General features: G+C 34.7%; 1 protein-coding gene across 2 annotated transcripts in view; it reads right to left on the bottom strand.

Annotated features, from left to right (window-relative positions):
* The window catches only part of ZNHIT6 (zinc finger HIT-type containing 6), a 55,017-nt gene that overhangs the window by 19,974 nt on the left and 11,755 nt on the right, over positions 1-23,288 (bottom strand). Inside the window, exons 6-9 of one of the 2 annotated variants that reach the window (XM_059925465.1) lie at positions 4,168-4,236; positions 2,659-2,739; positions 1,182-1,259; positions 810-898 (exon numbers count right to left, since the gene is read on the bottom strand). In XM_059925465.1, the coding sequence (XP_059781448.1) occupies positions 835-898; positions 1,182-1,259; positions 2,659-2,739; positions 4,168-4,236 (292 nt within the window). In that variant the 3' untranslated portion in view covers positions 810-834. Of the gene's footprint in view, positions 1-809; positions 899-1,181; positions 1,260-2,658; positions 2,740-4,167; positions 4,237-23,288 lie in introns of those variants that run through there. The other variant, XM_059925455.1, reaches the window with a different exon arrangement.

Consider the following 23,288-nt stretch of genomic DNA (forward strand, 5'->3'; position numbering starts at 1 on the left):
AAATAATCATCTTAATCTCTCATGATAATCTGACTATCATCATCCCCAGTTTAGAGATGAGGAAACGAAGGCAAGTTAGGTTATGTAATTTACTCAAGTTAACATAACTGGAAGCAAGCAGAGCTGGGATTCAAACCCAGCTCTGCTTTCACAGCCTGGATGCTTACATCTCTAAGCTCTACTAGCAGATGAGACCAATCGTATCTAGTCTGAACTGGATCTAGTAGTTTTGTTAATGAAACGATGGAAGACGGGGAAAGCATCACAGATATTAAAGATCAGGGTTTTGCAATTCAATGTAATGACACATAACTGGCACTTAAGCAGACACTGCAGGGACTCTCAGAGATCTTTTAGTGTAGTCTACTTCATCGTTCCATTAATGAAGGAACAGGGAGCCCAGTGATACTAAAACTCTCAGATCACATAGTTTGTTAGAACCAGGGCTTCTTCACATTTCTTTGTAGAGTTCTTTCCACTGTGATATATACAATTGTCAGTTCATCACAGGAATTTTTTATTTCCAAAAGCAAAAACTTGAACATTGGAACTCTGTTGTACAGAATATTTCTTGAAATAAGTTAAAATAAGATTTAAAAATCTTTCAGTTAAACATGATGTTATTTATTTATTTTTTTTTTTAAAGGAATTCCTTTATTTTTATTTTTTATTTATTTATTTTTGGCTGTGTTGGGTCTTCGTTTCTGTGCGAGGGCTTTCTCTAGTTGCGGCAAGCGGGGGCCACTCTTCATCGCGGTGCGCGGGCCTCTCACTATCGTGGCCTCTCTTGTTGCGGAGCACAAGCTCCAGACGCGCAGGCTCAGTAGTTGTGGCTCACGGGCCTAGTTGCTCCGCGGCACGTGGGATCTTCCCAGACCAGGGCTTGAACCCGTGTCCCCTGCATTGGCAGGCAGACTCTCAACCACTGCGCCACCAGGGAAGCCCAACATGATGTTATTTTAAAATATTCTAACCAGGGTGATTTTTCAATTTAATTCATCCTGTATTATGATAAGTGTGATTATTAAAAAATGTTAATTTGAAGGTCATATTTAAAAGCCTAGGCTTTGTTGATTACTAGATAATTAGTATAATAACTAGCCACTTAAGCTAAGCAAGCTACTTAATTATATTACAGAATTAGAAAACATTTAAAGAAATGGAGAGGGAAGCAATTTTACCTTACTAAATTTTGCTGCATATTTTCTACCTTCATTAAAATTCGGACCCCAGTCTGAGAGTGAATGTAGGCTTTCAACCTGAAATAAAAATGTCATATTAAAGGAAGCAAAACTGATTTTTAGTGTATTTTAAAACTGTGCCTATGGAAACTAAGCATCTAGGAGTAGTTAATAATAATACTTAAAATTTATCTATCCAAGCACAGAAAAGGTGTTAAAGATATTTTCCAACCAAGGATCTGTTTTAAAAATTACCTTTCTTCTCTCTGTACAGATTAATCTTGCTAATCTATTTATTTTTTAAAAATGTATCCAATTTGGTGGCAGGTATTTTGTCTTATTGTTAAATATATGACCAGCGATAACAATTAGATTATCGGTAATAAGAGGAAAAGAAACTCAACTCTGGTAGCGGTCCCAAAGGCACCGCTTGATATGTGGCATGGATTTGTTTGAGTCTGGGCACCACTTTCTATGAAAAGTAGAAGATGAGATTTAACTAGGACTGAATCAGACACTTCAGAATCCACCCAGTTTCAAATTTTAACCAAACCAAGTATTCATAACCTAAGTAGGTATCACCCTGTGAAAAGAAATTCCTGCTCAGAAACACGAATAATTCACATATTAATAGTTTCCTTTCTTGAGTGCTGCTTACTATGTGCTAGACTCTGTACTAGAACTGTATATATGTAATTTTTTACAAGCTTCGTAACAACTCTATCTAGTAAACATCATCATTCTCATTTTAGTGATGGAAAAAATTAAGGTCCGGAAGTTAAGTAAGTTGGTTCCTGATCACATAGCTAATAAGGGACAGAATTAGCTATTCTAACCCAGATATTCATAACTGAATCTTTCCACTATGCTATGTTAACCATTTTTGTCCATGGTGTGTTTCTGGACAGGAGGCAGAGTGTGTATTACTCAGTTTTATGAAGACTTGGCTGAAATAGGATTTCCTGTCTTTAACTACTTGGAAACTCAATTTTCAGAGTTTTTAGTTCAACTGTGAAAGGCAGTTTAGTTTAAGGGGTAAGAGTACAGACTCTGACTCCAGACCGCCTGGATTTGAATCCTAGCTTCCCTACTTATTAGCTATATGAAGTCACTTAACCACTTTAAGGCTCAGTTTCCCCATCTGTAAAATAGATATAATGGCAATAATCTACCTTAAAGGGTTATTGTGAGGATTAAATGAATTAATACATTTATTATTATAAGCTTCAAAGAGTAGTATCTGGAATGCAGCAAACAGTGCTAAGTACTGCTGTTATTACTATAACCAAAATCCTCACCCAGAGAATCATCTCTGACTGACAAAGCCTTGAGTACACACCAAGGAAATGGGACAGAAAGTAAACAGTACGGAAACATTATACTCTAATAAAGATATGGCTTTATTTAATAAATATGCATATAGTAAATACCTCAACATTTTTAATAATTTCAGAAAGTTAAGATTTTTGAAACATACCTTTGACGAATTACAGGATCAGACTTTTCAGGATCAATGTAAGGTCTTAGGATTTCATTAACAGTTTTATCGTCTGGTACTCTTCCCAACAAAAACAAAAACAAAACTTATTACTTATAATTTTCTATTAAAGGTGTTAATTTAGAATTACTAAATATTGTGGCTTTAAAAAAATAACTGAACACGGACCTTTTATTTTAGTCTTGGCAAAATATAATATCCTTTTAAGCAAAAACTACTTAGGAAAAAAGCTCAAAAACACTTCTTGGACACATTTAACAAGTCTTAAAAATAATATTTTGAGAAGCACCCTATAAATCAATTATAAAAATACAAAGCCTCATTTAACACACTCCTGTGTTCAAAGATGAAAAGAAAGATATCACAGTGAAATAGATTTGAAAGTTGCAGAAATCAAAAATCTGAAAAAAAGGTTTCAGATGATGCTAGTTTCAGCGCATGTTCAAGTTTATTTATTCTAAATCATAAGACCAGGTTAAAAAATTGATACTACTCTCCCTGGAAACAAAGCTTTTTAGGTTTACCAAATCTCCTGTACGTATGTATGCACATTGTTTTATACTATAAAGCTGTAGAAACAAAATTAAGACACTGTTTTGAACCAGCAATTTTCCTTAATCATTTATACATATTCATATACACTACTGTGCTACATACCCCACCTGTAAAATATGAGTCCTTTCCCTGTCTTTAGTCTGGCATGCAACCTTAAATAGAAAAGTTCTTCCCTAAAATCCAAATGACAATTACAAAGAGAGGACATTTATGCATAATGTGAATATATGCTAAAGATATTATTTAAAAAGCAACTTAAAACTTTCCTAACCCAAGGAATCAAATAGTATATCACCATTCAAATTTTTAAATGACATTTGAAATGTTCATAATCTGAAAAAAGTAGGATAAAAAACTGTTATGCAAATTACTTCCAATTATGAGAATACATATATACATGTCTAAAATCATGTATTTTCTGAGGACACACTATGATGTTAATAGCAGCAATTTTATCATAGCAGAATTTTGGCTTATTTTTTGTTTCCTATATAACCACCTAGCTTAAGATTCTTCCTCTTGATTCAGCCCTCTTGATTCTCCCTGCATTGCTCTCCTTAACACCTGTCCCCATGCTGAAGTAAACACCATCGTGATTTCTGTGCTAATCATTTCCCTTAGAGTTCTACCACCACTAAAGGTATTCCTAAAAAGTATACTTTCATTTTTTTCATATTTACATACGGAAATCATACTCTGCATTCTTCCTTAACTTGTTTTTCTCATTCAACATTATGTTTGAGATTCATCCACATTGATATGTGTAGATGTAGTTCATTCATTTTCAGTGCTGTGTAGCATTGCATTGTATGAATATACCACACTTAGTTATCCAGTCTACTACTGACATCACATTTAAGTTAACAGTTTATTTCAAATATGGAGACAAAATGAAAACAAGTGAGTTCTTAACAGACAGTTGTGATACTATACCTTTTCTCTACATACACAGCTTGACTCTGTGGAAACTGGAGCTTCACATGCCAACAAAACTGTTGTTTTCTAAGACAGAAAATAATCATGTGGGGATCAAGGCAGACAACAAAAGTCTGAACAAAAAACTGATTTCTTGAATTTTTGTTTTCAGATAATAATTCTAAAAGTATTATTAGAATTTAACGTATTTTTTCTACTAAAAAATATTTTCTCTTTTCTAGGATTTTAGAGGCTATGTTTTTTAAACAATATACTTGCAAGAGGTTTTAAGAGGAAAAAAAGTTAGGCAGAGCCGTTCGAAATTCCAAGGACTTCGCATTCTTGAATTAGAAGGCAATTTCTCATAGTTCGGGGGCTTCTGAGATCACTGTGTTACTGCTTGAAGTTTACAAATAAATTTCCTTGTGACTAAAAATAATGAGCTGAAGTCTCTGCCTGACTAGTCTGGAAATTAGGTGAATGAAGTATTGTCTGGTTGAGACCAGCTGGCTGCAGATACACTTCTGAGCCATGAGTACTTGCATTCAGTAGCAAAACAGGAGACAAGTTGGTTGCTAAGCAGAATGCACTCTGAGTTAGTCCCTTGGCTTTCAGTCTAAACTTTGGTTTGATAACAGGATCAACAGTAATAATTCACTAAGTGTGTGATTTTAGAAAAATAGCCATATGCTCTATTTAACATAGTGACACTAGACACCATTCCTTTTTAAAAAAATTTAATGCTCAAAATAGTCAATCCATTACAGAAATTTAAATGTCTTCACTACATGACCGTTTTACACGTTTTCCCTACTTAGAAGAAATTTCTAACAACCCATTGGCAAGTTAATTGCCAGCTGTATGTCCAAGCAATGGCTAGCATCTCCTATAAAACTATCCCTTAGCAGCAAGAGCCCAAAATCTAAAATAATTTTCTTTTAATACAATCTAGTAGAGTATCTCCCACCAAACATTTATATGATTTAAGCAAATTTTTGTCTGAGGACAACTAGCATAAAATCAAGTAAAAATCCTTCTATTAGGATAAGTAATCACAGATTTGGTTAATAACAAGACAGTTTTGAGCACTAGTTAGAGAAAAATATGCTTGATTATGCTTATGTTGATAGTGCCACTTACCACACAAGAAACAAGCATGTTAAGTTTAATATTTTTTTGGATAGAACAAAGTTGTAAAGCACCCTTTACTAATTTAAAGGTCAGATGTCTAAAATCTCAGAGGAAGAAACTTAAAAAAAAAAATCTGAATGCAAACCACAAAGTTACTGGTTTTAAACAAAGAATTCTTCTAAAATGAAACACCTTGCAATATTTGTTATCTGAGAAACAGGCATCGCATAGTATCACTATCAAGAGGCTGAGAGATACCACATTTCTCTCTTACTATGAAATAAACTGATTTTTTAATCTTAATGCACAATATGGTTTCTTTCTAAATATATTTGTTAAGTTACATGGGGAAGAAAAAAGTTTACCAACTTGTCATCTTGTGGAACTGTAAATCATACTCAATCACCCCAACCATTGCTTGAATAATTTCAAGAACCATTCACCTTTCTTAACATTCAGTAGACCCTAAATACCTTAGAAAGTACTTAACATTCCAAAAACAAAGACAGAAAAGCCCTTGAAAATAATTTTATTTGCTGTAGTTAGTTGTGGTTATAAGGAAATCATTCATTACTTTTATTATATATACACTGCTAACTTATGACTATTATAAAAATCTTTCTATATTTGGCCTCAGTTCAAATATGAACAAATCTGAAAAGTACATTTAGTTTTAAAAAAATGTGATGTTGCAATATTTCAGAAACAAAAAGAGAATAAAAACATTCAATGTACCCATAGTCAGATTTAACCAACTTGTATATTGCCATATTTATATGCTTGAGATACTCTTCTTCTAAGAAATATAAGATTATTAGTATGGTTGATGAGTCTTTTTACTGTTCCTTCATCCAATTCTCTTCTCATCATCAGAGGTAACTACTATCCTGAGGTTGGGTGTTTATTTTTGCCATCCATGATTTTATATTTTATATATATATATATATATATATATATATATATATATATATATATACATAGCTATAAACAATACAGTATTTTGTATGATATCAACATTTATTTCAGCGTTATACTCTAAATATCTTATGCCTTGCTTTTCATTTACATTATGCTTTGGAGATTTGTGAAGATACATGTAAATTAGTTCATTAATTTTAACTGCTACATTGTATTCCATTGCATGAAGAATGCTAAAATCTATTTACCTACTCTCTACTGATAGACATTTATGATTGCTTCCAATTTTTTACCATTTGTTCTTGTTCTTCCATATTAAATCACAGTAAAGAAAAAAATAAAAGAATATCCTCAGGGATGGGACCATCATTTACCTTTACTGGTGCAAAGAACTAAAAGTTAACTTCATTGAAAAACTGCCTGTACTTTTTTACTCTATGGTAGTATAAGAGGCATTTGAGAACAGTAATGCAGAGTATAAGATTTAAGTGAGAGTGGACAAAGAGGATGAAGGGTGTTGTATAAAGAATTCCTGAAATGAGTGAGTTAATTATCTCTAAAGTAGGTCTTTAGTTTTCCTGAAATTGATGTGGTTCTGACACAGGCAACCAAATCTCTTCCTGAGTCTGAAAGAATTGAGTGTTTCTCATTTTTCGTAAGTATATATAGTGATATATGTCCCACTTAAAAAAACACATACATCAAAATCCCAACAACATTACTTATGAGGGGAACTCTGAGTCCCCCTCTTTTTTGCTTATAAGTTTTCTGAAAGGACAGACTTTGTAAAGGAAAAAATTAAAGTTAATAATGCTTCGGTGAGTATCTTTAGGCATATACGTAATTGTTTCTGTATTTTGGATTATTTTCTAAAGATAGATTCCAAGAAATAGAATCATTAGGATAAAGCTGGGTTTCTCAACCTCAGCAGTGCTGACATTTTGGACCAGATAATTCTATTATGGTTTGAGGGGTGGAGGTACATTGTCTTGTGCGCTGCAAGATGCTTTGCAGCATCCCAGGCCTCTAACCATGAGATGCCACCAGCAACACCCACTCCCTTAGTTGTGACAACCAAAAATGCTCCCAAATATTGCAAATGTCCTCCGGGAGGCAAAATCACTATTTCTGAGAACCACTGGGACAGAGGTTTAAACATTTATTATTGTTCTTAATGCATTAGGACTACTATTCCCTAAATTCAATAAAATGCTTTCAACTATAATAATGTCATTGTGTCCTTGTCATATTTATCAACATTCTCAAGAATGGAAATACGGTACCCAGAATATTCTCGGTCACTTAGGCACCCCAAGGCACTATGTTTAGAGTTTGATAATAGACTGGTGAAGTAATGGTGGCAATCATTAAACCTAATGTTCCCTTCTGGACAACCTGATAAAGTAACAGAAAAACTGACCCCTTCTCTCTGAGTGCCACGAAACTGAAGTAACTATTCATGTACAGCAAAGCCTTTTCTCCTCCTCCCCCAAATATCAACACACACACACACACACATTCTCTCTCTCTCTCTCTCACACACACACACACACACACACACACACACACATTCTCTCTCTCTCACACACACACACCCCATGCATTCTCAATGGGGGCAGCATCACCCTAAAAAGGCTGAAAACTGGTTCTTAGGAGGGTAAAAAAAATCTTATATAGTATAATGGTTTGTGGCCCTTTAGAGGGCCCCTGTACATAAACAGATATATAGAGTATAACTGTGGTATCAAAATATCGGGGGGGGGGGCGCAATTTGACAGAAAATGTTTAAAAAGCCTCCTTGGGAGGCAATAATGAAAAAAAAGTTGAGAAATACTTACATGTACAAGTATTAAATGATGAAAATAAATATTTTTTATACTTGATTTTAGTGAGTTAATATAGGACACTTATTTAACAACTCTTGCTTACTAGATACTGTTAAGGATCATTTTCTCCCCCAGTTTCAAGAAAGTAATATGTGGATGAAGACACAAATTCGGGGGGGAAGTACTATACCTATATACTCAATTATTCTTCTGACTCATGACTTCGTATTTACAAGTATGAAGGATATGCCCCAAGCTTTTAACTATGGTTATTTCTTAACATTATGAAAGGACTTAATTCTTACTTTATGTGTCTGTATTAAATAAATTGTTGACATAATGACTGGCTAGTTTTTATAATCAGAAAAATCAAAGATGTTTTCATGGGGAAGTGCAGGATGGTAGTCACAGAAAGGACAGGAATAATTTTAACATTCTTTTTAAACTTAAAAACATTTTATTATTGAAAGTGTTATTTTAAGGTGTTTCCTTTTTATCTCAGAAATTATTATCCAACCAGAACTGTCAAATGATTACTTATCTAATTATTTGACAGGTTCAAAGCTATCTTCCTCAAGAAATACGCTACGACTAAGAGTTACATATGGAGGCTGAATTCTAAGAACTAAGATTTCTAATACAAAGTTTAAATGAGCATGAATATTTTTGTTCCTAAAAAAAAAAAATCACCAATTCTCATTCCATTCCATCACTGATTAACCAACATTTACTCAAAAAACACTTCTAAGGGCTTGCTAGGCATTAGGGATGCAAAGAGACTGAGGGGATGAGCCCGAAGCAGACCTCTTTTTAGGGCAGTGAGTCAACCACCAACCCACTGCGTTTTTTCTTCCAAATCACTGTGAGAAGCATATAGAGTTTCACATAAAAGAACCCTGTTCTTTATCGACACTGTACACAGAAAGGATATCCAATATACTGCAATGCCCAGAGGTAGGAGAGGGCAGAGATTAAGTGGACTCTGAAACCTACTCTTAACAAAATTTATTACTTCATGTGATCTTGAGCAAGAGACACATCTCTGTGCCTCCGGGTTCTCACAGTAAAATGGGGAGAACAGTATTTATATCATAGGATTAAATGAGTACATACACGTCAAGAGCTCAGAACACAATAATCAAAAATGCTAGTTACTATTTTTACCATTGTTATAATTTTACATTCAGTTTAATGTCCTGTGAGTTATGAAGCTTAGAACAGAAATACTGACAGGGCCTTTAACTTAAAATATTGTGCCATGAATTTATAACCAAACTCTACTTACATGGAATTCAGTGTTTATGAAACTGGACATGTGGGCTAATGCCAGATTATAAAGGGCTCTGAATGTTCTGCCAAACAATATGGATTTCATTCCATGGTTAGTGCACTACCAACAAAGGTTTTTAAAGAAGAGGGAAATGAGGGGCTTAGAAGGAGATCTCTCATCCTACTATTTAACTCTAATAACTGTTTCTAGAGTATATTCAGGACACTAACTTTTTAGCCCTTGTTTGTAGTTATTAAGGAAAGTATTTCCTACTACTTTTGAGAAGTTCACTGACATAGTGCAGTTTAAATATGCCTGAAATTTTTACTTATGATTTTTAAATACAGGTGACTCCATGAGGTAAGCTAAAGCTAGATTTTCCACAAGTCTGGTCTTCAGAGTACTATACCACTTATTAAGTTAGAAAAGCCTACAGGTTATGAAGACTACCAGTAGATCCTTTTACCAGAGAGCACTAGCAAGTAGCAATAACAATAGTTATCCCCTGGTATCCTGGGGGAATTGGTTCAGTCCTTCCCCACACTCTGCTGCACAGATACTAAAATTGAAGATGCTCAAGTCCTTTATATAAAATGGTGTAGTATTTGCATATAACCTACACACATCCTTACGTATACTTTATTTTAAAAAAATTTATTTTTAAAAATATTTGATTAATTAATTAATTAATTTATATAGGTTGTGCCATGTGGGATCTTTTAGCTGTGGCATGCAGACTTCTTAGTTGCGGCATGCATGTGGGATCTAGTTCCCCAACCAGGGATCGAACCCGGGCGCCCTGCACTGGGAGTGCAGAGTCTTACCCACTTGACCACCAGGGAAGTCCCCTCACATATACTTTAAATCATCTCTAGATTGCTTATAATACCTAATACAACATAAATGCTATGTAAACAGTTGCTGGTGTGCAGCAAATTCAAGTTTTGCTTTTTGGAACCTTCTGGAGATATTTTTCCCCCCAAATATTTTCAATCTGTGGTTGACTGAATCTGTAGATGCAGAACCTGCAGATATAGAGGGCTGACTAGTTTATTAAGTGCCTTTTGAACGTCAGGTATTGTTCTAAATGTTTTATACGTATTAATTTATTTCATTTTTGTAATTCTGTGGGATAAGTGCTACTATTTACAGATGAGAACATTAAGGTAGAGAGAAGTAAGTCACTCCTCCAACATGATTATTCAGCTGGAAGGTGGCAGAGCTGGGATTTGAACCCAGGCAGCAGATTAACTCTAGAGTCTATGCTCCAATCTAGTATACTATTATGAACTTTCCAGAAATGAAAGTTCAATAACAAGCCATGTATTTTTCTGTACTGATAATTCAGATGGATCTCAATTATATTTTATTTTAAATATTTGCCTCTGTATTTTAAAATCACTTTTAAGAGTTATAGTGGACATTTTGTCTCCTTGGCAACCGTTATCACCATCCTTATTCCTAATCCATAACCATATTTTGATGAATGGATCCCATCCCTGCCTCCAGGACTATACACTTAACTGGCTGGCTTAAGAAAATCACATCGTATATCCTCCTGGACACAACGGTTCAGGATTGGGCAGATGACCTAGGCGATCCACTCATGGTGAATTTCAGGTTTCCTGTTCAGTTATGCTGGGAAAGAAGCATTCCTAAATATTTACCTAAACTGTTATAAGGATTCAGCTGACACCATAGAAGATACAATGGAGAATCAGCAATAAACTGGGTCCTTGAGGATACAATTGAGTCATTGTACCTATTCACCCTGAAGTCCATCCAACCTCAGAACATTCAGTTATGAGAGCCAATAATACAGCCTATTTATAGCTCAAACCGGTTTGAACTGAATATTTTATTTCATGCAAAATAAAGCATCCTAACTGTTTGATACAAGGGATTAAATTTTTCTTTCTAGATGTCATCTTGCATTTCTAAGCAACGGAAAAGATAGACTAATCTGTATATTGTCAACTGTTATAAAATTTGGACACAGCAAATAATACCTGATGGAATTTCAGGAAAAAGGCATTTTGTTCCACTATGGCTTACGAAATCTTATTTTAACTTAAAGCAGAAGGAAAATCTACAAAAATGTGAAACCCTTCAAGAAAAAACAAATGTACAAAATATCTACATAATTCTTCACTCATAGGCATTTTATCTTTTGAAATGTATTTCAAGATCAAAATTTAAAGTTTCAAACATAAACGTAACTATACTTCATAAAAATAATCCATCTATTTTATTAGGATTGGTACCATAGTGTTTTTGGAAGAGTGAATACAAAGGATCTGTGTAGTTACTCAGCATGGATTAAAATTACTGGAACTGGGGAGAATGAAAACCATAATTTTATGTCTCACATCATTATGAAAATACTTTGAAAAGTTCCAGTTATATATTATATTTTGCTCTTTTAAAAATCAGTTTCACTACTACATGATAATAGGAAACAGGTTAAGTACGTGGTATTGGCTTCAGTAGACAGTATACTAAGAAAATGGATATAGTAGGTAAAGATCGAAATGGAAAAGTACATTTTGCTTCAAATAACTGTAAATACTTGAGCACTTAATAAAGCAGTTCTCCACTGGGAGTGGCATCAATCTCATTTGGAAGTGGCTAGGCAGTTTTGACTGTTCCAAGGCTGGGAAGCACTTTAGGCATATAGTGGGCGGGGACCAGAAATGCTAACCTTCCTGTAATGCACGGGACAGTCCCACACAACAAAAATTGTCCTGTTCAAAATGCCAACTGAGCCCCTACTAAGAAACACCAGAACACAGAAAGGATAGCAGATATGTGCATAACAAAAACTGAATACCAGCACTAAATGCCAGCATCTGTTTCACATTAACTTTGGAGAAAATATGTACTATAGGAACTCTGGCAAAGGCGAAATAATGGAGAAGATGAGCTACCATGTGTACTTTCACAGATGTCTAGGAAATATGAAAGGGGAAGACGCTCTAGGATTAAGAATATAACCAGCCTGGGTACATTTAGTTGAATACATTAGGAAATCAGGTGGGGACAACTATGAAGATCCACTATTTAGTATGGATCCCTTAGAGGAACAGGAACATATTCTGCTTAAAGTATGACTCTATCTCAACTCCCTGGCTTGGCATATAAGGTCCTGCAAGGCCCAGCCCCAGTGGGGCTCTCTCCAGTCTTATCCCCTACCACTTCCCAACTCCCACCCTAGTTTCTAGATATACCAGACTACCTACATTGTCTTCAATTTGCTACTCTTTTTGCATCTGATATTCTCACCATAAGACTATCCTTCCCTCTGTCTGGATAAAACCCTAGACTTAAAAACTCCTCCTTGTCCTTCAATAATTTGCTCAAATTCTATCTTCTCTTGGGAGGACTTTCCAGTCCCCAGCTCTTAAGGAATAACACTTCCCCAAGGCTGGGGCACTGAGCCCTCCTTTGTGCTCCCACAACGCTCCATGTATCTTCCATCAGAGCATTCACCACACTACGTTATGAGAGCTTGCTGTCTTGTCTTCCCACTGAACTACTTGAGAAGAAGGACAGTGACTTACTGGCATATAGGTCAGTGGTTTTCAGGTAGAGATAAACGTAAGAATCACCTAGTGCCTTTTTTTTTTTAATTAAAGACAAATTTTTTTTAGAGCCCTTTAGGTGCACAGCAAAATCAAGAGGAAGGTACAGAGATTTCCCATATATCCTCTGCCCCTACATATGCACAGCCTCATCTGGTTCTTTTATAATGTAAAGATACCTAAGCTCTACCCTAGGCTCAATGACTTAGGAATTCTGTTGGTCAGGCCCAGGTATCTGCATTTTGAAATTGTCCCAGTTAATTCTGATGTATACTCTAGATTGAAAACCATTTACACAAAACTGGCACATTATTGTCCGCATCTTACAAATAAGGAAATGGGCACAGAGAGGTAAATAACTTGCCAAGAAAACTCCCTTACACGTAAAAATTAAATTTTGTCATGTTTAATACAAAATAAACATTTGAAAATTATTAAATATATTATTATTCCTCTTTTAAAAAGTAAAGACACTGAGGAAGACCCTTCATTATTTTGGGTAATGAGGAATACTTGAAAGAGATATTTCCAACTGCCTGAAAAGTAGCCATTTCAAATTGGGGGGGGGGGATAAAGAAAGGAAGGTAATTTTAGGCCATGGAATAGAGTACAACACTTGAGAGCTTCAGGCAGTCCCTCCAAAGCCACATGAGATGACAGATTTCACCTACTGGCAATTCTGCCTATGACCAGTGAAGGTATCTCTGAGCTAATGACTCCTGTGGGTACAAGAAGCATTAAAAGATTCTGAGCAGGCGACCATCATACTAAAAACATGCTTTAGGAAGATGTATCTGGCATCAGTGTATAAGAGTGACTGAGGTGAGAAGACACTGAAGGTAGGGAGAGCTCTTAGAAGTTCCCCAATAGTCCCAGGTGAGACAAGATGGGCCTGAATGGGAGAAGACAGCTGATAGATGCTGCAGTGAAAGAAGTGGAAAGGGACTCATTCCTGAGGCATATCATGAAGAAGCAGACTTGGTGACCGAGGAAGGACTTCCCTAACTGAACCAGTATGGGGACCCTGATATGATCAAGAATGTTTGGTTTCCATTTGTATGAATGCTGGCTAATTGTTGCTGTGGAAAGATATACCCTCTGTGATGCTGTGGCATAACGACCTCCTACTTACCGCTGTCTACATGGCCCCAGTAAGGAAATACCTGATTGACTGAGGAACCATTAGAAAACCAGTGTGAAAGAATAGAAGTGTAAAGTCCTTGCTGTTGCTTTGAAATTTTTTCATCAGACTGTATCAAAGCAGTTATCGGAGAGAAACCATAGAGCTAATCATTTTTAATTAGTTAACAAGTTTATACTGAGCACCTATTATGTAATCCCCCCAAATCTACCTCTCACCATGACCACAACTGTTAAATCCATTTCATTTTCCTTTGCTCTTTTCTAAAGTTAGTTTGCAACAAAGTACAAACCTATACTACTTATAAGACACCATACTCCCCCAAAAAAACTAAACCCACAAAAACAAAACCAAAAAACCTGTGCTTTAAGAAATGTATCGCCACATAATTGTTTAAAGAAAAAAGTGCTACTGACATTAATACAGAGGTGGATAGGTATATCATCGCAATAAAATTTGAATGCTGTAATTTTACCCAAAGAGCAAAAAGTAATTAAAAAAATTTTTTTATTGAAGTAGAGTTGATTTACAATGCCGTGCCAATCTCTGCTGTACAGCAAAGTGACTCAGTTACACACATATAGACGTTCTTACAAAAAGTAATTTTAAGAATCTATAAAAGGTTATTTCTTTACAAGAGAGACATCTAGTGGCTAGCTTCTAAAATAGGACTGGAGCTCAGATAGTAATTCACACTGTTGTTTAATAATGGGCACAATTCTACTATCTTAATACTCTAGGTTTAAGAGAGACCCCTAGACAGAGAGCCTAAGAACTCTGGGCCAAAAGGAAGATAGCAACTCAGTTCTAAGCTGACAGTTGTAAAGGAATGAAGAAGGACTGGGCTGCTTAGAAATGAGGGTCGAGGTCATGTGGAGACAAACTGCCAGGAGATGAAGGTCAAAAGTTGGGTCCATTCCTAGGGAATGGGAGGTCAGACCACACAAGAGAGTACATGCCTGGCGTTAAGCTAAAGATATTATTGGGGAGGAGTCTCTCAATCCAATTCTTTTTTCCAAATGACAAGTCAAACTATATTCCCCCTCACTGCTGAATCCTCAGACCCAAATAGCCAGGAAAATAAAATGAGGGACTTAAGTAACCAAATGAGATGTGATATTCAAACACAACCAAGATAATCTCCAGGTTTGCTATCCATGGCTTTCTGTAGCAAAACACTAAAACACAACTGAAAAGATGCAGCCATGGATAAAAACATAGAATTTTATATGACAGTATCAGAATACTTTTCAAAGACTATTGAATATATTTACAACTCAAAATGTATAATGGTCCTGCCCACATCCATCAATATCTTTTAAAATTATTTTAAAAATTCATTTATTTATTCTTAAAATAAGTATTACATGCACATGGTCTAAAATTCAAAAAAGGTACAAAAGGGCATGTAATTCCCATCCCTGTCGCCCTCTACCCAATTTCCCTCCCATAAGATAACTACTATTAATAGTTTATAATATAAGTATATACAGATATAACCTTTACTTTTCACACAATGGTAGCACACAATGAACACAGTTCTGTATCTATCTTTATGCACTTAGTATTTCTGGCAACCATTCCATATTCATACATTTAGAGCTGCTGAATTTTTTCCCCATTTTAAAGGCGTACCATAATTTATTTAAGCAGTCCACTATTGATGGATATTTAGATTCATACTACTCTTTTGCTATTACAAACAATGTTGCACTGAATATCCTTGTACATATTTCATTTTCCATATGTATGGTTATATATATCAGATAAATTCCTAAAAGTAGAATTGTTAGGTGAACAAGTAATTATCATGCCTTCCTGATCCATCTGTCTTCGACAACTGACCTTCCCTTTGTTTGGGGCCACTATTTATTTTAAGCAATTAGGGCAACTTGGCAGAGAAGATCATCTGAAAACTCTCTCAAGGCACACAATAAGAAACCCTGGAGAAATACAGCAAACATACTGAGCTCATCAAAAAGTATGAAAAATTTTCAGGGGCCAAAAGGAAGCAGGAACTAAAAACCATAGTGGAATATGGAAGCTACACCTGCTCTGGAGGCCTTTGCCTCCAAGTAATCAAGAGGCTTGGTAACCAAAAGGCTTATGTTTCAACAGCCACTGCGGGACATGAGACAAGATACTGATCTCACATAAGCTGGAGACCTCAAACTGAGATCACTGCATAAAACTATGCAGTGAAAGAGTGAACCAGAAAAATTCTGGCAACCAGCAAAGGGAGACAATGAGGAAACCTGTCCACCTCAGCTTGAGGTCTAGGGAGAGAGAAAGGTATAGGAGGTCGGGGAAAGGTTTCAATTGAGAATGAATAACTATCGACTCCTCAAATGGGTTTGGGGTTCAAATTATTACCAGCAGTATAGTCTGATAAACTTCAGACTAAGAAATTAAAGAGGGTCCTGGATTGGTTCGATGGGTATCTGGCATAAGCAAACGCATACCACCTCCTACATGAACTTGAGTTCACAATTACATTTTAGAAAACAATAAGGAAACAAGCCATCAAAATGAAGAGTCAGCAGAAACAGCAGACAGCAGTAACAAATTTCCAAGAAATTCAGACAGAATTATTTACACAAATAACAAATGCACTAAATTATTGAATAAAAAGGGAGGTTAAAACATGAGAAAGGAATACATTCTACCTAAAAGACCAGATAGATTTGGGAAAGGAACAGAACTTCTAGAAATGAAAAGTGTAACTGAAACAAACAAACAAAAAGCCCATGGGCTAAAGATCAGATTAATTAGACACAGCTAAGGAGGGAAAGTGACTTGGTTGATACACCTGAATGAATTATCCAGAATGTAGGTAAGACGGACAAAGAAATAAAAAATTAAGATAATGTATTAGAATTTTCCAGAATTATGCAGAAAGCAGAGCAAATCCAAAGGAAGATAAATCACCCCAAAGACAAAAGTGAAGAACTTAAAAGCAACTGACATAGAAAGATTGTATAAAACATCAGTGTTCTCAAATATGGCAAAAGAAGTGAGAAAACAGTGGAATAAATAAACTGAAGTACTAAAATAAATGTCAACTTGAGATACTTCATATTCAGCTAAACCATCATTCAAAAGTAAGGGTGACCTATATGATTCATATATATGAAATTTTAAAACAGGCAAAATTCATCTTCAGGGTGAAAATTAGAATAGGTTATCTGAGGAGGAGAGGAGATAACTAGGAAAAACCTTTCTTGGGTGATGGTAATATTTTATATATTTACAGGGACTGGGTTATACTGGTATATGCATTTGTCAAAACTCAACAAATATACACTTAAGATTTGTGCATTTCATTGCCTGTAAATTTTACATCAATAGGAAAAGTGAGCTTCATATCTTTCAGACAACTATTTAAACTCCAACATTATTTTTTCACTGAACATACTCAATATCATGGATATCATTCCATGACAATACTTCTGTATCTAATTGTTTTTGTTTAATGGTTGCATAGAATTCCACTGTATGAAGGCATCATTATTAACTTAGCTCAGCCCAATACTGAGGGATACTCAAAGCTGTTGCCAGTTTTTACACTATTAAAAACAATGTTGCAATATATATACATGTACATATATCTCTGTGAACTGTACTAATATATTTGAGGCTAAATTCCTTGAGTAGGCAGGTATAACATTTTTAGAAATATTGTCTTCTAAAATGACTCCTAAGTTTTTACTCTCAAGAACAGTGGAAGAAGAAAATGGTCTGGCTAGCTCATACCTTCACTATATTAGATATTGTTAATATATGACTGTCAGACACATATTGTGTGTGTGCGTGTGTGTGTGTATGTATATATATACATCTTTCTATGACCTTCTATTCTTATCCTTTGCCCCTTTTCCTAATTAGTTACTAGTTTTTTTAATTAATGCATAAGCACTGTCATATATGTTTAAAGATTTTTTTTGGAAGCGGGTCTGGTAGTCTTTTGATTTTATTATGGTCTTTTTTGGCCAATTTTTTAAAAAAATTATGTAAATTTAGTTTTTTTCCTTTATGGCTTTGGATGGGATGTTCCTCTCTTCAAAATTATGAAAATATTCCCATATTTTTAATTTCATTTTAAGTTTAAGATTTTACTAACATAATGTTGTAGGTCACTTATTCTTCAAAAATAAACTTATTCGTAGAAAAAGAGATCAGATTTCTGGTTACCAGAGAGAGGGGAGGAGGAGGGGGAATTGGACAAAGGTAGTCAAAAGGTACAAACTTCCAGTTATAAGATAAATAAATACTAGGGATGGAATATACAACATGGTAAATATAATCAACACTGTTGTGTGTTATGTATGAAAGTTGTTCAGAGAGTAAATCCAAGCACTCTCATCACAAGAAAAAAATTTTTTTTCTATTTCTTTAATTTTGTATCTATGAGATGACAGATGTTCATGAAAATTATTGTGATAATCACTTCATGATATATGTAAATCAAATCACTATGCTGTACACCTTACACTTATACAGTGCTGTATGTCAATTATATCTCAATAAAACGGGAAGAAAAAGATTTTAATTCCACCTGGAAGTTCTCGTAAAAAAACTGTCAAATGGCAAGCAGTCTCAACCCCATTTATTGAATAAGTCATTCTCTGTATTAATTTGACATACTATCTGATCATATACTAGAGTGCCAAATAGCCTCATGTCTATTTTCTGTTATCTGAACTGTTTATTTCTACGTCAACACCATAAAACTTTACTAAAATTTCATACATTTTAATGAGTCCAGCCTTATTACTCTTTCTTTTCCCAGGTTTCTCCTGGTGCTTCTCCCATGTTTACTCTTCCAAATGAACTTAAGTCATTTTATCATGAATCCTTTCCTTCTCCAAAAAAAAAATTAAAAAATCCGAAATCAAAACCAAACAAAATCCCATTAATATTTTCGTTGGGATCATATCAGATTTAAAGATCATTCATTTAAGAAATAAATGTTATTTCTATAATATTGAGTCTCTTAATAACATGGTCCTTTCCCCCCATTTGTTCAACTCTTTTAAGCCATTCAGTAGAATTTAAGTTTTCTTCATAGAGATCTTTCATATTTCTTTCAACAGTTTTTGATTAGCATTGGGTGAAAGTAAACATCAAGTTACATGCCCTACGGAAGAGATGAGGCAGAGAAGTTACCTTTGAAAGAGTCACAATTTAAAAGAAGTAGTTTGGGATCTGCTATAAAATAAGTAGGGGAGCCTTATATTGCACACATTTCCTTACCAAGCTCCTCTATTTTTAACAGAGAATGTCTTTTTCGTATTGGCTCAACTTATTCTTAATATAAGCATCCCTTAACTTTTTTTTGTTCATTAAAGTTATCCATTATGACGTTCCAGCAAATTCACCAGTCCTCTAAAATTTGTTGCTATTGATATTAAATACGCTTTTGACATCACAGGCTGGTTAGTGTTATATCCCACTTTGACTATAAAATGAAAATTATGGTTCCTAGTCTTAGAAAAATTCACATATCACATAATTTTGCATATGATTTTAGGAGATTTGAAGTCATACTGGTCAAAAACTCCTACCATAAAGGATGCCTGGCTTAAAATGAACCTATGATTCTAAGGTACCTAATGCACTTGCTACCACATAACCTGCTGTTAGTCCTACAGAGGTAATTCAAGCACAATGTACTTTAGTCACACTTCATATGGGGCTATTTAATTGTTTTTAAAAAATGTTTTATTTTCAAGTAATTTCAAACTTTACAGAAAAGTTACAAAAACACCACAAAGAATTCTTCACTCAGAATGCTCAAAAGTTACCACTGGAACGTTTAATTTTTCTTTTTTTTTTAACATCTTTATTGGAGTATAATTGCTTTATAATGTGTTAGTCTCTGCTGTATAACAAAGTGAATCAGCTATGTGCATACATATATCCCCATAGCCCCTCCCTCTTGCATCTCCCTCCCACCCTCCCTATCCCACACCTCTAGGTGGTCACAAAGCACTGAGTTGATCTCCCCGTGCAATGCAGCTGCTTCCCACTAGCTATCTACTTTACATTCAGTAGTGTATATATGTCAGTGCTACTCTCTCACTTCATCCCAGCTTCCCCTTCCCCTTCCCTGTGTCCTCAAGTCCATTCTCTACGTCTGCGTCTTTATTCCTGTCCTGCCCCTAGGTTCATCAGAACCATTTTTTCTTTTTTTTTTTTTAGATTCCATATATATGTTTTAGCATACAGTATTTGTTTTTCTCTTTCTGACTTACTTCACTCTGTATGACAGACTCTAGATCCATCCACCTCACTACAAATAACTCAATTTCGTTTCTTTTTATGGCTGAGTAATATTACATTGCATGTATGTGCCACATCTTCTTTATCCATTCATCTGTCGATGGACACCTAGGTTGCTTCCATGTCCTGGCTACTGTAAATAGTGCTGCAGTGAACATTATGGAACATTTAATTTTAAAGAACTTCAATTTGAGTTTTTGTGTATACTGTAGCTCAAGCTGCTTAAGCAAACAAAGGAACAATTTAATACCTAGGGAGTAATTATAATAATCTTAGTACAGGACCAAGATCGCATACGAACAATTCCAAACTCTGAATCTCTGAAACTGAAAATTTTCATAACTCCTCCAGCAGCAGAAACCTGACTGAGCTCATTTACAGTCATTATTTTCCCATTATAATGTAAACATTTGTAGGTTTCACTGCAGAAATAGTATTGTTTGATTATATAATGCTGCCCCAAACCTACTAGGGATGTATATAATATAGTAAACGTAACATATACCCAAAGATTTCCAGTAAGAGAATGCAGATCGTTTATTATCATTGCACATTATCTACTAAGTGCCAGGTATTACTTTATTTTAGGTATTATTTCATTTACTCCCCTCAACAACCCAGTAAATTCGCCCTTGCCTGAGGTCACCTAACGTGAACCATATGTAGAGGCAATATTCAAATTCAGGTTTATCTCAGTCAGAACCTTAACCACTTTTGAAAGTTTAAAAAAGCACTGAAAACAAGTCTCTTAAAAACACAATACTGGGGATGTGGGAGGTAAAAATAATTCTTTGATAAGATGCAGCATCCCCTTCTTCCCTCCTTCCAGCAAATAACACTACGATCATCTAAAATTTTTATCGTTTTCATATGAATGTCTGAGAAAACACAGATATCACAAAAAAGGTACTTCTAAACACCTTTCTTCACTTTTCCCCCCTAAGAGTAAAGTACAGGGCCATATATATTTATCTTGCTACTTATATATCACCTTTTAGCAATCAAAATTTTCTGCAATCCTGATCTTGCCAAACATCAAGTTCAATAAGTATGTCTTCCATATTCATCTAAATCAGTGGTTCTCAAATTTTGCCTCTCCCCACTGCCCCCATCCCAGGGGATGTGTGTGTGTGTGTGTGTGTGTGTGTGTGTGTGTGTGTGTGTGTGTGTGTGTGTGCATTACCAAAATCTAGTCAGTAGAAGCCAGGTATGCTGCTAAACAAACTATAATACACACGCCAGCCACTCACGACAAAGAACTCTGTGGCTCAAAACATCACAGTGCCAAGATAAGAAATCATGATCTAAATCACTGATGAAAATGCTGAACAAGAATGAACAAAATATAGGAACACACTAAAGAGATTTCCAAGCTGACTATCAACCAACTAAGCAGAATATTCTAAGTATGCCTATCAACTAACTGGGAATTCACCTTAATGCTTTACTATTCATCAAACATCCAAACACAGACATTTTAAATTCAGTTCGTGGCATTTTCCATTTAGAAATAATAATGGGCAATTTAACAAAGAACAAATAGAAAAATTCTGTTCCATAGATTTCAATTATTTATTTCACCAAATTATTTTGAATTATTTATTTCACCAAAATAGTTATAAGAATGAAAGATCATCTTACTACCACAGATTGGATTAAGTCAAACTTCACACTTGAATTTTAAGATATTATTCTGAAACATGTGGCCAAATATTCCATATCTAAGTAGCAATTAAATAAAATCAAATTAAAACAAAATATCATTTCCACCTTCCAAAATAGCAGCAAAATTTAAAAAAAAAAGAGACAACTCAGTGCTAGTGAGACGTTTAAACAGGTATTCTCATTTACTACAAATGGAAATGAAAACTGGCTTATCCCTAGTTTATTATTACTAGCCCTACTTTATAGATGAGGAAACTGAAGCACAAAGAAGTTAGGTGGCTTAGCTTAATATCACATGGCTAGGAAGCAGCTGGTTAGAAATCTGAACCCAGGCAGCCCTAGCTCCAGTTTGTGCTCTTAACCACTCCATTTTACTATCTCTATGTTTTATAGAATTTTTTTTACAACTCTTTAAAATGCATCAAAAATCACTGGAAGACAACATTAAGGGTGAAAAGACTGGTGAAAACATTTACAATGCATGCAACAGATCAAGATGAGATATAAGCAGGCACATTAAATGAAAAAATTCAACTGTTCAACCTCTAATCAGATATGCAAAAAAGTTTAATAATATTCAATTAAAGTGCAGTATAACTAAAATAGGCACTCATATATTTTTGTGGAAGGTACAAAGTAGTACTTTTTTGGGGAGGACAATTTGGAGTTTCCTTCAAAAGTATAAATGCATGTACTCTCTGATCCAGTAATTCCACTTTCTAGGAACTGATCATACAGAAAAAGTCACATAAGCACACAAAACAATTTATTCAAGGATGTTTATAACAGCATTATTTGTAATAATTAAAATCTAGAAATTAGCTAAAAATGTTCATGAATATGGGAATAATTAAATAAATTAGGATATAGTAGTCATAGTTGAAATATACTACTTAAACAAAGTGAGGCAGATTTGCATTAACAAGTAAGATGTCCATAATATATTGTTAAATAGAAAAAAGCTAGCTGTAGAAAAAACAGTGTGTGCCTTTATTCACAAAGATGAATAATGTTTAACTTGAGGAGAGTCATGTAACTTTTTATACTTTTATAAGTATTTAATATTATGTTTTACTTTATTAATTGAAAAAAGGACACATGATTAGAAGAAAACATAAAATATTATCAATGGTTGTCTCTGCGTAGTGGAATTAAAGGTGCTATTTTTCCTTTAAATTTTTTTATGATGAGGATGTATTACTTTTACAATTGCTACTATATGCTGATTCCTTCCTACACTCCAGTTAGTGTCTAGGTAAATTAATACACTAAGGTCACAACTACTTCTTAGGAAGACACTAAAAATATAAGAAAATCAAGCCCAA

This window comes from Balaenoptera ricei, chromosome 1, assembly GCF_028023285.1.
Source record: "Balaenoptera ricei isolate mBalRic1 chromosome 1, mBalRic1.hap2, whole genome shotgun sequence".
Lineage (NCBI taxonomy): Eukaryota > Metazoa > Chordata > Mammalia > Artiodactyla > Balaenopteridae > Balaenoptera > Balaenoptera ricei.